This window comes from Dromiciops gliroides, chromosome 6 (assembly GCF_019393635.1).
Source record: "Dromiciops gliroides isolate mDroGli1 chromosome 6, mDroGli1.pri, whole genome shotgun sequence".
Taxonomy (NCBI): Eukaryota; Metazoa; Chordata; class Mammalia; order Microbiotheria; family Microbiotheriidae; genus Dromiciops; species Dromiciops gliroides.
In genome coordinates, this window is record NC_057866.1 from 3,250,729 (window position 1) to 3,266,381 (window position 15,653).

Sequence of the window (15,653 nt, forward strand, 5' to 3'; positions counted from 1 at the left end):
GTCAGCATTCTTTCCTTCACACCAGCCTGTCCACCATTCCAATAGCTGGTCAGCCCCCAAGCAGCTCTCCTGGCCATCTTGAGGCACTGTTTGCCTGAGCAGCCTGGCATCTGCTCCCCAGGGCAAAGGGCAAAGAACAGAGGCTATGCCCCCAGTATCTCTTCTGAGACACATAAGAGGAGGGTCACCAGTAATGGTGGCCACATGCAGGTTCCTACCCGGCTTTTCCCTGTCCAGAGCCTCCCTGGCTGACAGGCTGGGCCAGAGGACAGCTCCCTGTATCCTGGCCCAACCGAGCCAGGGCAGGCTGTCTCTTGGGGTAATTTTTAATTGAATGATTCATTCACTTGGGGAAAATGCCTCCTTAAGGAGTGAAAACCCCAGGGATCATTGATTGTCAAGCTGGAGTCATCTGCCTTTGAAGGAGATGGTGTCGCTGGGGCAGGGAGGAGGGGCCCAGAGAACGTTTGTATCTTATCAGAACCACCAGAGTTTATTGAGCAGCGACGCGGTCAGACCTGGGCCTTAGGAAAATCACTTGGGTGGCTGAGTGGAGGATGAGCTGGATGGGAGCGCCCGAGGCAGGCAGAGCCCCCGGCAGGTGTGAAGAGGATTCTTATCAGTTATCCTTTATTAATATGGTTTGCACCAGCTCTGTGTGCTCCACAGCTGCTGTAGAGGTCAGCCGGCCTCCAGGAGGCTCCCGGACGCCCAGTGCTTAGACCCTCCCCAGGGCTAAGCCCATCTTTGGAGTTCCTCTGACTTACCTGCTCACAGAAATCTCAAACTGCCCTTCCCTGGAGAGCTCCCGCTGCCTCCCTGAGGCTGGTCCTTGGCTGAACTCTGTCACCTCCTCCCCCTCCCTCCTACCCAGGACCGACCGCGTTTCTTTCTAAAACCTTTTGAGATTGGGGTGCATTCTAATAGTCCCGTCGTGAGGCTGTTGGTGGCAGCACCATAGAGAAGGGAGCACAATGCAGCGACATGAGGAAGGGGAACCGACAGGGCTTGACAAATGATTGGATAGGGAGGGGAAGAGACCAGGGCGTTCAGCAAGGGGAAGATAGCGGCTGTTTGGGACATGTCACGCTCTCAAGCATGTCTGCTGAAAAGCACCTTGGGAGCCTGGGGGGCACGGAAGGTGGACTTGAGAATGAGTCGCCAGCATGGAGCTGGTTGTGAAATCCAGATTAGGTCGGGAGGGAGAAGGGAGCCCAGGGCAGAAGCTGAGGCTGGGAGCCAAGGAGGCTGAGGAGGAACGGGCAGAGAGGGAGGAGGAGAACCAGGAGAAAGGCACGTGGATGAGGGTGTCCCCAGAGCCTGGAGAGAGGAGAGGATCCAGGAGGAGAGAGAGGCCCACAGTGTCAGGGGCTGCAGAACAAGGCCCAAGAAAAATCCACTGGGTCATTGGTGACTTCTGAGAGGACAGTCTTGGTGGGAGCCAGACAGTAAGGGGTTAACAGGGGGCCTTTTAAAGAAGCCTCCCCGAAAAGGGCAGAAGCTGGGAGGGGGTGAGCAGGGGTGGGAGGGTCAGGATAGGGTTTGAGGAGGGGGCAGGCCCAGGCGTGTTTACAGGCAGGAGGCCCCACAGCCGGTGACAGGGAGACACTGAGGGTCTCACATCCTAATGGGGAAGGCCAGACCCCACAGGGGGAGGGGACACAGAGCCGGAGGGAAGGAAGAGAGGTTTCTCTCAGCCTGGCCTCTTGGAAGGAAGCTAGGGATGGATCCCCAGCTCTGAGACCCCTGCAGACACCTTCCTCTCTCTGGGCCCCAGTTTCCATCCCTGTCTTTAGACTAACGATCTCAGTTTCCTTCCAGCCCTAACATTTAGACCACAACTAAGAGCACAGGCTGCTTTGGGGGGAGAGGGAAGGAGCTCCCCGTCACTGAAAGTATCCAAAGATTGCTCTAGCTGAGCACCTGTCAAAGGGATTTCTGCCAGACGTGGGAGGATGAATGGGGAGCCTCAGGGGTCAAGCCCTCTCCCCTGCCAGGCCCTGGGAGCCTAAAATACCAGGACTTCCGGAGCTGGGGCCTCTAATGACGAAGGGTCTCCAGGAATGCAGAGCAGCTGCCCCCAGCCCCATCTGGGATGGATCTGCTGCTTCCGGCCCCTCCCTTGGGTACAGCCCCCCCCACCCTGCCCCCATGCTGCAGCTGGCAAGAACATTCCAAGAGTCCAGCAGCCCCAAGCATTCCATTCATGCGTGGAGATGGAGGGGGACCCCCGGGCCCAGCCCTGCCCCCCAGCACTGCCTAACAGCACCCCGTCAGGCTCTGTCCTGAAGGCCTGGGGAAGCTGGGCCTTGGATCCTGGAAGGCCCGCATGGGCAAACGACTCCCTGGGCCCCCCTTCAAGGTGCAGCCTCACGCCCAGACCCAGTTTTCCCCTCAGGACCCTGGGCCACATGAACTCTGTGCCCCTCCCGTCTCAGAACACAAGACCGTCTACATGGGCACCAACTGACCGGCAGGCTTAGATGCCCCAACCGAGGGGGGAGCTGAGCCCCGAACTTGTCGTGAGTAAGAGCAGGCTCCCTTCCTTCTGCGCCCCCCGCCACGGCCAAGCAGAGGCCAAAGCTGGGCTCACCTGCCCCACTCACCCACTCCCTAAGGACAGGGCAAACATGGACAACCTGGGTAACCTCCCTGCCCTGGGCATCAGTCTCCCCGTCTGCAAAATGGGGGAGGGGATCGAACTCGATGGTCTCCCAGGTCCCTCCCTGCTCTCACAGTTCATGTTCTAGGTTCTGAGGTCACTTTGAGCCTCAACATTCTAGGTTCTGAGGTCCCTCCTAATCAATCGACAACCATTTATTAAGTGACGACTGTATAATATGCCAGCCCTGGGCCAGGTGCTGGAGACAGAGCTCCCTCCCTCTACGCCCGATCTGGGCCGTCATTCCCATCAGGTTCTAAGGTCCTTCCCTCCATCCCGCTCCCTCCCCAGCTCTGACTTCTGGGAATCCTCTGACTTTCCAAACACCCAGTCCTGGTCTCAGGCCTCAGGCCTCGGGCTCTGTGAGCGCTTCCCAACACTAGCAAGGGGACAAGGGGCCATCCTGACCCCCACCCCACCTGCATCACTGGGCTGGGGTCTGTCCAGGCCCTGCCTAGGCAGGGAGCTTCAGAAACAGAGGGTGACCCTTGAGCGCATTTTGCTGAGGAGTTCCCTTTGAAACTTGGCACCCCACACACACACACTCCCATGACATGAGGTTTTTCCCTCTCTGCCCCTTCCCCCTAACAAGGCTTTAATTGGGACAGCTGATGGAGAGCCCAAGTCAGGCCTGCACCAGAGTGGCTCAGCCTGACACAGGCCAGGAGAGAGGATGAACAAAAGCTCTTTTCTCAGCTCCCCCATCCCACCCCCCCCAACCCCGCCCCTGAATTTCTCTGGGACTGTCTGTCTGTCCACCTACTCAGCAGACTAGATGAAGCAATGATTGATGACTTTACCCTGAAGACCCAGGGGACTAAATGAGAACGGCATCTTATGCGGGCCCATTCCTCAGGTGGGCTGGGTGAGGTCTCCCCCACCCCCAGGGCAGGCTGGACTGGGATAAACCAGGCTGGACTGGACTGGTGCGCAAGAGAGAGAGAGAGAAAGAGAGAGAGAGAGAAACAGAGAAAGAGAGAGAGAAACAGAGAGAGAGAGAAACAGAGAAAGAGAGAGAAAAACAGAGAGAGAGAGAGAAACAGAGACAGACAGACAGAGACAGAGAGACAGACAGACAGAGACAGAGAGGGATAGAGAGAGATAGAAAGAGAGGGATAGAGAGATAGAGACAGAGAGACAGACAGAGAGGGATAGAGAGACAAAGAGAGACAGAGAGAGGAGAGACAGAGACAGAGAGAGACAGAGAAACAGACAGAGAGGGATAGAGAGAGACAGAGAAACAGAGAGATAGAAAGAGAGAGAGGGATAGAGAGATAGAGACAGACAGGGAGGGGATAGAGAGACAGAGACAGAGAAAGAGACAAAGACAGAGAGAGGAGACAGAGAGATAGAGACCCCCTCCTGCCCCCTGCAAAGAGCTTCTAGCCCAACCAAGGGACACTTCTCTGGAGAGTCTTGGTCTCTCTGAGCTGGAATCGACCTCAGACCCATCTGGGCCAGACCTTCCACAACAAAAGTGTCTATAAGGTGCACAAATCATTCTCCAGCCCTTGCCTTGTTTGAGAGACAACTCTTACAGGGGTTGTGATCTCCATTTTACAGAAAAGGAAACTGAGGCTCAGAGCAGTCAAAGCGACTAGTCCAGGGTCACCCAGCATATAACAAGTATCAGAAGCAGGATTCTTCCAATGCAGCCCTGCCCCCCACCCCCCCCACCCCCCAGACAACTGATAACATAACAGACAATGACAAGCAAGGAGCCCTGCGGGTTTCCCAAGGACTTTGCAAATTTTACTCCATTCTGCCCCCACCCAGACCTGAGAGGTGGCTGTATCATCATCCCCACTTTATGGATGAGGAGGTAGGGATGGCGAGGTCACCACGGCCCATTGCACTTTGGGGCAGTTTTAATGAAGAAAAAGCTTTTCCATCTTGGGAGCGGAAGGACTCACCTCCTCCACTTTCTCCCAGCAGGCTGAGGGGCTGGCCGCCTTGGGCATGAGACGAGGGGCCCCCATGGGGCTGCAGCAGCTCATGGGTCTTTGCCCACCCAAGCCTGGACCTGCCTGGAAGGGTCTGGTCCTCACCGAGCCTCAGACCCATCTGGTCAGTCTCTGGACAGAGACAAGTTTTAAGAGATCTCTCTGCGGAGACTGGACAAATAAAAAAAGCGCTGTCCCAACATCTCTCTCCCTTCCTCAGACCCTCCCTCCATTGCCCAGCATTCCCCATCCCCACAGGTGCAGTCCTGCTGGAAGGGCTCCTCTCCCCATCCTGGGCCTCAGTTTTCTTATGTGTCTTAGCGCTCAGAGAAGCTCTGGTTGTGGCTAGGAAGTTCCTTTGAAAGGCTTTTCCTGAAGCCCAGGTCTCTGGGAGGTTAGGGGGGAAGAGAGAAGCCCTGAGTTCAAATCCTGACTTGGCCCCCAGTGACTCCACCTTTGTGGAGTGCTCTCTGCTCAGTGCCTGGCCTGGGCTGGGCCAATTCTAAAAGCCTTTACCAACACATTTACAGGGCAGGGGTCCCATCCCCCCATGTCCTGGGCTGAAGGCCCACAGGGGAGTATCCTCGGAATCTGAGCAGGCTCAATGGGCCCTTTATTGGCCAGGCTTCCCAATGAGGAGTGAGTCATGCCCCAAAGATTCTGCTTCCTCAGCAAGGCCACTCAGGGAGCAGTGAATCAGCCAGAAGGAAGCGCTAAGCTGGCCAGTCCTGATAGGGTGGGGGGAGGGGAGGCAGAGGAGGAGGCATGGGGGAGGGGTAGAGGGATGAGGAGGAGGAGGGAGGGGGGAGGAGGAGGCATGGGGAAAGATGGAGGAGGGGTAGAGGGATGGGGAGGAGGAGGGATGGGGGAGGCAGAGGAGGACAGATGGAGAGAGACAGAGGAGGACAGATGGAGAGAGACAGAGGAGGAGGGATAGAAGAGGAGGAGGAGGGAGGGGGAGGAGGAGGCATGGGGAGAGATGGAGGAGGGGTAGAGGGATGGGGAGGAGGAGGGAGGGGGGGAGGAGGAGGCATGGGGAGAGATGGAGGAGGGGTAGAGGGATGGGGAGGAGGAGGGATGGGGGAGGCAGAGGAGGAGGGATGTCCCTTTTCCTGTGCTGGATTGAAGCCCTTCACTATCCTCTTCTCCCTTCTGTCTCATACCTGTCTTGGTTACACAGGGGCCGTGTTTATAAACGCCCCCCCCCCAAGCATTTTCCCAGGACCATGCATTTAGAGTTTGTAAGCTTCTAGGTCTGAATCTGCATTTCACAGATGAGGGAACAAGGTCCAGGGAGGGAAGGGACTCTGCCAAGGTCATACAGCAGCCTGGGGCATTTCCTCACATATGGTTGCCTGGGACCTCCAGCACTGATGGTCAGCCATGAATGTTTGCAGACCAGGATGAAGAAAACATCAGCCTGCCCTGCCCTCAGTGTTTCCCCCACTGAATGACTCATCTCTGAGCCTGTCCTGGAGGGTCCTGGGGCCCCAGTGCAGCCTGGGAGAGCCTCTGGAGTCAGGAAACCTGGGTTCAAATCCTGATTCAGACACCAAGGAGGAGCCCAGTGACCTTGGGCTTGGTTGTTCACCTACAAGACACCCCCTGTGCCTAGGAGGGGTGCCAACCAGGTGGCATCCTGGCCACAGCCTCACCAGGGGGCTGGGGTGGGTGAGAGAGCTTAGCCTGGAGTCACACAGACCTGAGTTCAAATCCAGCCTCAGAAACATACCAGCCGAATGAACCCGAGCAAGTCACTTAACCTCTTTTTGCCTCAGTTTCCTCAAATAAAATGAGAATAACACCTCTTTCTCAGGGGCACCTCCTTCGAAGGGTTGTCAGAGTATCTGTAAAGCTCTCAGCACAGTGCCTGGCACATAGTAGGTGCTCTGTAAATGCGTGTTCCCTTCCCCCGCGCGCCCCCACTCCCAGAAGCCTTCCCTGGTTTCTCCAGTCATTACACTCCCGGCCATCTCAGATGCACTTTGTGCTTGCTGGTGTGTGAACTTGAAACCCTCCCCTCCCTGCTCTCCCAGGTGAACAGAAACCCCTTGAGGGCAGAGGTGGTTTCATTTTTTGCCTTTAAACGATCAGCAAGTGCTTGTTAAAGAACCAAGGGATATGGAGGATGAAATGGACTGCCTCCTGCCCTCAGGGAGTCTGTGCTTGTCTGGAGCCTAACCTCTCACAGCAGAGGGGACAGTGACATCAGCGGGTGCTCCCTAAATTGGAAGGACCCTCACATGGACAGTAAAGGGCAGATTCAAGCCCAGGTCTTCGGGCTCCGGGCACTGCCGGCAGATGATGGGGGGAAAGAAGATGAGCAAGCCCCATCTCCATCAAGTCCCAGCTCATGACACACGATCTCTGTCCCTTCCCAGGGTCTATTTCCCTGCCTATGTCTCCTTCTTGGCAAATGTCGTCTGCGCCGTGATCAGCCTCACCTGCATCCCCACAAACACCAAGACCACCTCTGAAGTCAGAACAGCCCCAGCAGGTGAGCAGGTGGGGGTGGGGGGCTGAAGGAGGGTGAGCCTCAGCCTCAGTTTCCCTAGGAACAAAGTGAAGCCTCCATTCTGATACCCCTGGCTTTGGGGCCTCAGGCTAACTGTGGGTGACAGATCTATCAGGGAAGGGAGAGAGGGACATCGATGGATGGCCAGAGGCTGGCACAGCACCAGGCCAGAGGCTATGGAGAGTGAGTTAGGCACAATCCCTGCCAAACTGCAAGGAGACCAAGGCAGGGGGAAATCCTCCAAAGAGAGGCTGAGCACCCCTCGGGCCCGCTCTGGCCTCCTTGGCTTGGCACCTGGGTCAGGGCAAAGCCCAAATGCACCTTCAAAAAGTCCACGGGAGAAAGCGAGGCTAGACGGGATCCCCACTGGCCTTCTGTTGGGGGGTGGGCACCAAGCACACGTCCTCTGGGGCTGGTCATGAGCAGCGTGGCTTTGGGGTTTGGAGGCCAGAAGTTGCCCACGAGCCCCCTGTGGCTGAAGGAAGCAGGCTAGTCTGGGGAAGGGGCTGGCTTTGAAGTCAGTGACCTGTGCCCCTCACTGCTCTGTGTGGCTCAGGCAGATCCCTGATGCCTCTGTGGGTGTCCTTTCCCTCTTCAGCAAGAGGCCCTTGGGGTCCCCAGGACCCTTTATACCTTCTGTAAAAGGAGGGCTCTAAGCAGCCATGCGTGGGCAAGGCAGGAAGGGGAAGCTCTGCCCACTTGAGAGAACGGGTGGGCGGCCCTGAAACATGCCTTTGATCAGACTCCACACCCAACAGCATGTCCAGTTGCACAAACCAGGGGACTGCCAGTTCTGGGAATCCCGGGCAGCTGGCTCTCAAAGGGGGGGGGGCATTCACAGTAACGAGGGGGCCACTGGGGGGCCCCACTGGGTTCTGAGAGCTCCCAGACATGTTCATGGGTTGACAGCATAGGTCCCTCTCCGGAACTGTTGTCTGTAAGCACACAGATATCGTCAGTGTGTGTGTGTCATTCCCCAGGCCTGGCTGGCTTCCCTCTACGTCACTGCCTGACCGGCCAGGCAGGAACATTCCCCTCCATTCATAGAACAGCCCTCCCCACCCCCCACCCCCGGCCCCTGGAATGAGCCCATGGGAATTAGGCTGACATAACCTCCTTCATGAGCTCATGAATGGTCTCTAGACCAGCCCTCTGACAAACTCTGGGCTGGGCATAGCTTTGTACCAGAGTTGTACCTAAGGTGAGGTGATCAGAGCTTTGCCCCAGAGTACCAAAATTTAGAAGATGCTGGGGTCCCGTGTATTCCTTCAGCAGAGAGAAATAATTGAATTTAGCTAGCAGGACTATTGTTACAAGATGCTATCAGGGGCCGATCCCTTCCCTGGTTAGGGGCTCTCCACCAGAGTTCAAACTCAGGTCCTCTGGCCCCAGGTGTAGCTGCTTTTTCTGCTGTGCCTAAAATACCTTTGTTTATCTGAAAGGAAGTGAATTTGATATGCTAATTACATACTGTTCTTAGTAAAGTTTGTGAAACTCTTTACCAATATTATCTCATAACAACTCTGGGATAGGGGTGCTATTATTCTGCCCATTTTATAGATGAGAAAACAGAGCCTCAACTATTCATTAAAGTAGGACCTAAAAGGACCTACTAAAGTCCTATGATCTTAGAGATGGAAAGATCCTTGAAAATCCCTTCCAGTCCCCTATGTTCCTTTTATAGGAGAAGAGACTGAGGACCGGGTGGCTCAGAAGCCACCTGCCCAAGCACCATCCAGGCAGTTAGTGGAAGAGAGCTGGGCATTCCTCTTTCCACTGTAGCACACCCTTCTCTCATTCAGCGGGCTTGAGAGTAAAACATGCTTTAGAAATATTGCAGAGTCCTAACTTCCCATGGCTAGGTGGGCAGGGGGCCAGCCTCCCCGTTGTGTCCAGGCTGTCTTGTCACAAGGCCTGTCCAGATGACAGTAGTGCATTGGCCCTTGGGAGGGCCTGGGTTCCACTTCCTGCACAGCCTCAGGCAGATAGATAGGAGACTCCCCCTCTCTTGGCCTGTTTCCTCCCCTGCAAAATGTGGTTAATAACAGGAGCTCTCAAGGGGCAGCTAGGTGGCGCAGGGGATAGAGCACCAGCCCTGGAGTCAGGAGGACCTGAGTTCAAATCCAGCCTCAGACACTTAACACTTACTAGCTGTGTGACCCTGGGCAAGTCACTTAACCCCAATTGCCTCACCAAAAAAATAAATAATAACAGAGGCTCTCCCTCCATCCCCTCTGCTAGATGGCTGGACTCATGCCTCTGCATAGGACAAAGGTGGTCCAGGGGCCAAGGCCTCATGGGAGAGGCCCCTATGTGAAGTCTGTTAGCAGAGGCCTAGGCAGGCCGTATCCACAGGCTGGCCGCTCAGGCCCGGATGAATGACCAGCAGCCTTGGAAGCCCAAGGCCCAGGTGGAAAAGGGGCTGAGATCAGCAGAGGGAATGCCTCGCCCACACAAGAAGGACTTTGGGAATCACTGGAGGTCCCAGCAGTGGGAACCCCCAAAGCCTGGGCTGCCTGGGCCCCACCAGCTCCTGGCTCACCAGCCTTCCTTGTCTCCCCAGGCAAACCCCCCCAAGCAGCCAGTGTGTTTGATTTGAAGGAGATTGCTCGCCTCCTGAGCCTGCCGGGGGTCCGGCCTGTTTTCTTCATCAAGATCCTTTCCGGTTTTCCTTCAGGTAAGTTTCGGAGCCAGTGGCCAAACTTCCACAAGAACACTCCCCAGGGTGTCGGGGGACACAAGACAAGGGGAGAGGAGAGCCCCGGCAGAAGGCCATGTCGGGTCTGAGCCATCTGGACACTTGACCCCTGCCACCTCTCACAGTGCAGCCTTCTCCTTCCCCAATCTGTCTCCTCGCCCAGTCTGTCTGGGCCCCAAACCATTCCCCTGCCCAGACAAAACTGACCCACCCCAAGCCCTCTCGTGCCCTCCTCAGGGGCTCCTGAGCCCATAGGATCCCTTCCCAAGGAGCACAACTCTGCCTTCTGCAGACAGCCCAGGCTATCCAAGGTGACGATATGGGGGTGGCCGGTGGAGGGGAAGAGAGGCTCCCTCCAGTCACATGTCAGGAGCTGAACAAGGCCCTGGATTGCAGTCCAAGGACCTGCCACTGAGACTTCCCAGCTGTGTGTGACCTTGGAGCAGTCACTTCCCCGGGCCTTGTTTTCTTCATCTGCACAATAGCTGTGCTGACTCCCTTGCCCTTTATGCCAGCACTGTGCTCAGGAGTGGTTTGTAAGCCCTGAGCAGCAGATAGATGGGTTTTGCTGGCTGAGGTCTAGACCCTTAAGCACAGTAGCTCCTACATACCCTGCCAACAACTCACTGGGCTACAGCTCAGGAGACTAAGAGTCAGAGGAGGTACAAGCGTATCATTCCCAGGCTTCTTTGCAGGAACATGAGACACCATAGACCAAGGGAGCTGCTGGTCTGCAGGGAAGGGGCTGAACTGGCCCCCCTCCCCTAGCCTTGTGCCCAGTCCCCCTGGGTCCACTGTGGACCCAGAGTCAGGCAGCAGGCAGGGTGGGGTGTGTGGAGGGGAGGCCAGGCAGGAGCCAGGTACCCTAGAGGTCCCCAGAGCAGGGTTTCCCTATCCCTGGCCTTCCCTGAAGGACAGACTGCCTGGGCTCAGGTGCCCATCCCCATTGCCCACCTGGGCAAAGCCCTGCCAGGCAGCCAGAATACAATCCCTATCTGCTTAGGCCATCTCCCTCACCCACCTCCCTCCAGCAGGAGAAATCCGTTAAAGCCAGAAGCAACTGGAAACCCTGAGAAGCAGCTACTGTGCAGACAATGGGGCCTCTGTGCTGGTGCCCCACCTGCTGCCCCCCCAGTCTAGACCAGAGGTGCCATTGTGGCTAGAGGGAAGGGTGGAGCTCAGATGTTCCCTGGCCTAGCCTGGCCTACTTCTCCCCCTCCCCCCCCCCATGCCCCTGGCTCACTTCTCCAGGCTGATGCTCATCTCCTGTCCTAAGTGCCCCAGAGAGCAGGGGTCCTGCAGCCCCCCTCCTAGCCCGGGTCCCCCAGCCTGAAGAGTGGCCCCCATGAGGCAGAGGCTCTAGACCCCCTTAGCCATTGTCCAGCTGTCTCCCCAGGCCCACAAGGAAGCTAGAGAGAGAGGGCTTTCACCTGGAGCCCCTGGGCATGACGCATGTGCTTGGGGAGAGGGCCTGAACCTCCACTCTGCCATTTGCCAGCCAAGGGACCTCGCACAGGTCATTTAGCTGCTCTCGGCCTCATGTTGTTGCTTGTGTGTGAGAATGGTGTGTGCATGTGTATGGGTATGGTGTGCATGTGTGTGCTCACGTGTGTGAGTGTGGTATGTATGTGTGCTCACATGTGTGAGTGTGGTATGTGCTCATGTGTGTGGCTATGGTGTGTGCATGTTTATGGGTATGGTGTGCATGTGTGTGCTTGTGTGTGTGAGTATGGTGTATATGTATGTGCTCATGTGCGTGAGTGTAGTGTGTGCTCATGTGTGTGGCTATGGTGTGTAGATGTGTATGAGTATGGTGTGCATGTGTGTGTGAGTATGTGTGAGTGTGGTATGTGCTCATGTGTGTGGCTATGGTGTGCACTTGTGTGCTCACATGTGTGAGTATGGTGTATATGTGTGCGCTTACATATGTGAATATGGTGTATGCGTGCTTGTGCTCATGTGTGTGACTAGGGTGTGTTTGTGTGGCATGTGTGTGTGTGAACACATGCATGGGACACAGCCACCTGCCACCTGCCACCTCTCTGGTGCCCAAGGCCTCATGGCTCATTCTGCAGGGTCAGCCAGGGCCAGAACATTCACCAGAGATATTTCTGAGCAGTAAAACATTGGGCAGAGAACCAAGGATCAAAACTTCCTCATGGCTGAGACCCTCAGTCACTCACTTGCCACTTATTTACCCTTACTCTGCAAACAGTTCTAACAAGCTGGTGAGAAAAGCCCTGACAGTAAGTTCAGAGGAGGCAGCCAGGAAGACAAAGGGCCTCCGTTTTGGGTCAGATGAAAATTAATTGAGATTGCTCCCGAAAGTCTTCCAGGATCTGTGGGGCTGTGGTGGGGAAGAGGGCCTGGACAGAGAAGCCTCTGTCAGGCTCCCGCGAGAAAGCCACTCTGGCTTCTGTCAGCTTCTGCTACTGTGGGGTCTTGGGCAGCTCCTTTCCCTTCTGGGCCTCAGTTTCTTCCTCTGGAAAAGGGGGTGAAAATAATGCTTGCATTGCCTAGAGAGGCTGTGAGGAGAGAGAGAGACTCTCTTGTGGTGGGGAGGTCCGGAGGCTCCTGCTGTCCCTGGTCCTGGTTCCCTCCCCCACCCTTGTCCCTCCTCTCTCCAGCCTCCCTCCCAGCTCAGCTCCTCACTGGCCTCTCCCCTCCCCACCAGGGCTCTTTTTGATCATGTTCTCCATCATCTCCATGAACTTCTTCAAGCTGGAGGCTGCACAAGCTGGCTACCTCATGTCCTACTTCGGGGTTTTCCAGATGGTGAGTGTCGCAGGGCCCTGTGGGCACCAGGGCCAGCCATGGTCCCTCCTCTGACACCAGCAGGGGAGCAGGAGGGCAGGAAAGGAGAGGGAGGCCACAGCACTGTGTCTGACGCCTGAGCTCACATGTGAGTCCCTAGAACATGGGATGTCAGAGCTGGGGATCAGAGTGGGTAGGCCCTTTGCCCAAAGGCGCACAGCTAGATGATGGCAGATGGGAAGCAAAGCAGCATCCTTATGACGGAGCCCCTTTTGGACACCTCCCCCCCCACTCCTAGTGGTCAGTGGAGGAAGGGACCCGAAAGGGCAGATTGTCAGTGGAAGTGGCAGCAGGGCCCAGCCAGCTGCCTCACTGAGAGCACACTGGGCTTTCTTGGGGAAGAGAAGCCAGGCTGGGCACACCCTTGTGCCAACCAAATCAATTTTCTGTCGCGGAGCTTTCCCTTCAGGGAGCTACATGCAGTGGGTATGCGGGAGCACACTTTAAGACCAGATGTGGCTCTTCTCCACCCACCAACAAGCCCACTCCAGCGCCAGGGGCTGGGGAGGGAGGGGGCCTCTCTAGTGACAAGGGCTGGGGGGTGAGGGGGCCTCTCTAGTGCCAGGGGCTTGGGGGGGAGGCGGCCTCTCCAGTGCCAGGGGCTAGGGTGAGGAGACCCTCAGGAACGTAGTCCCTAAGGAGCCAGGCAGAGCAAACACCCACATCTGAGAAGTGACTTGGCATTAATGACCAGGAAGGATGACAAGGCTAGTTCCTGATGCCTGCAGCCAAATCCTTGATCCCCAGTCAGTGAACTTGGCCTCTGTCCTCCTGTGGCCCACATAGGCACCTGAGTCCAGGCTTACTGAGGTGCTCCCAGTCTAGCTCTGGCCTCTGGCTGCAGCTGACCTGTGGCTCTGGCTGCTATTATCTGACTGCAGAGGTGCCTGGGCAGTGATCTCGAGCTGAGAGACCCTCTCATATGCCTCTGTCCCACCCTTCCCCAATAAAAATGTACAGATGTGAAGACTGAGGACCAGAAGTTGGACTGGGGGCCTTGGGGCCCCAGAGCAGCCCTTTCCCCTGCAGATGCTCCTGCCAACCCCTGTTTGTAGCTGTCAGGATCTCCATTCCCATCGTTCAAGGTCTTCAAGCATCCAGCCTATTGGCAATGTGTCCAGAGCAGAGCAGAGCTGCCTTCTCCCATCATCACTGCCCCCAGTCTAGCAGGGGGATGTCCCCATTTTATAGAGTAGGAAGTAGAGTCCAGGGTCAGTACATCGTACAGCCAGCTTTCACACTCAGCTCTCCTGGCCACAGCCTGGGTGGGCTGGCTTGCAAGAAGGGTTGGGGATGGCACCCTGCTGCACCCAACCAGAGCTGTGACCTTCCCTGCCCACCTGAATCCCAGTAAGGGAGCTCCCCACGTGCCCTGGCACACCTAGCAGATGCCCACCCATTCCTGCAGAGACCAAAGGCAGCCGGAAGCCCAGCCCACACCAAATGCTGTTGGGAAAAATGGCCAGGACAGCTGCTCCTGAGCAGTGAGCACCTTCCTGGGGGCCAGGTGTTCAACACACAGATGTCTCCAGGCTTGTTTGCCTTCGGAAACAGGAGGGGGAGGGGCCACCCAGCCACTGTTTACACTCGATAAGGTTTTATGGAGGAGACTGATCATTTAACAAGCAGTGGCTTTCAGGGCCAGGAGGCAGAGGGAGCACAGGCTTCTTCATATGGTCCCCAAAGCCAGTCAGAAATAGATCACCTCCTACAAGGTGAGGTAGTGAGCTCCCTGTCCCTGAAGAGATCCCAGCCCTGAAAAGGAGGTGACAAGGGGGTTACTGTATTAGGTCAGAGGTGGGATGACATTTGTATAGGTGTGTCTCAAGCCTGCCCAGCCAACAGACTGATCTGCGGTGTCTGCGGTGGGGTATGTCAACAGGGACTTTTCCAGACATCTCTCCCTGCCCTTCCCCAGCCCTCCCTACAGAGAGATTTGGAGTAGACCTAAGGCCTGGCCAGAATCACTGGCTCCTCTCTTGGTTCTAGAGCTCCAGGCAGGCTGGGAAAGCAGAGGAGTCTGAATTAGAGAGAAAACTTAGAGATTATTAGACCCATGCCTTTCATTTGAGGTCCAGAGAGGTCCTCTGACTCCAAGTGTGGGGATCCTGTCATTACCCCACATTGCCCCATGGGGGGCACTGCCCACAGGTGGCACTGCCCCATGGGCTAGCTCTTGCATCGCCACCCTGGTGTAGTTTCTCTGGTTCAGTCTGGCCAAAGGGCCTGAGCCTGAGACATCAGGGCCAGCTTCCAGCCACCAGTCACTGGTCACTTCCTGGGCCAAAGACTGAGGGAAGTGCCTGGGAGCAGAGAGAGGCAGAAGTAGACACCAAGACTCAAGGAGGTCTGGACTGTCTGCCCCAGCTAGACCCTGGCACCCCAGAATGTGGAATATGGCCCATCGAGAGCTGCCAGGCCCAGCCCTGCATGTGCCTGAAGTGGGACCCAGGCCACCAGAAACATCATTTTGATAAAATGGAGCCAAAGGAATCACACCAGGGAGACAAGAGGTGAAGTGATTTGCCCAAGGTCACACAGCTAACAAACCAGGGCCTCCCAGCCCAGAGGTCTGTCTGCTGTAACACTGCCTCCTTGGGAAGTCTGCCCTTATTTCCTCAGTCCCAAGTGAGTGCTCCCTTCTGTAGTTTTCCTGGATCTTTTTGGGGGGGCCCCTTCCCTCAGACTGCATTCCCCGCCCCATCCCTGTCCAGGTCATGCCTCAACTCCCCCATGGGGAGTTTCCTGAAGCAGAGAAGGCTGGCTGAGTTGGGGGAAGGGAATAGCTCAGGCTCACTTGGCTGGATCAGAGTAGGGAAAAAGGGGTCACAGGTGACAAGAGCCAGTCGCCACTCGTGGGGTACATGCGCTTCAGCAGCACCGTGTTAGGAAGGACAGAAGTCAGAGGGCGGCTTTTCAGAGAAGGGCATGCAGGATGGTGAAAGGCTGAGGCCAAGCCAGGTAGGCCTGGCTGAGGGAACTGGGGGTGTTCAGGAGAGATAAAGGTGGGGGCCATGAATA

The 15,653-nt window shown here is 56.4% G+C and overlaps 1 protein-coding gene across 1 annotated transcript in view; it reads left to right on the top strand.

Annotated features, from left to right (window-relative positions):
• The window catches only part of SLC22A18 (solute carrier family 22 member 18), a 74,471-nt gene that overhangs the window by 38,196 nt on the left and 20,622 nt on the right, over nt 1-15,653 (top strand). The window contains exons 5-7 of the mRNA XM_043969648.1: nt 6,987-7,102; nt 9,684-9,797; nt 12,493-12,593. Coding sequence (XP_043825583.1) covers nt 6,987-7,102; nt 9,684-9,797; nt 12,493-12,593 — 331 coding nt within the window. The remainder of the gene's footprint in view (nt 1-6,986; nt 7,103-9,683; nt 9,798-12,492; nt 12,594-15,653) is intronic.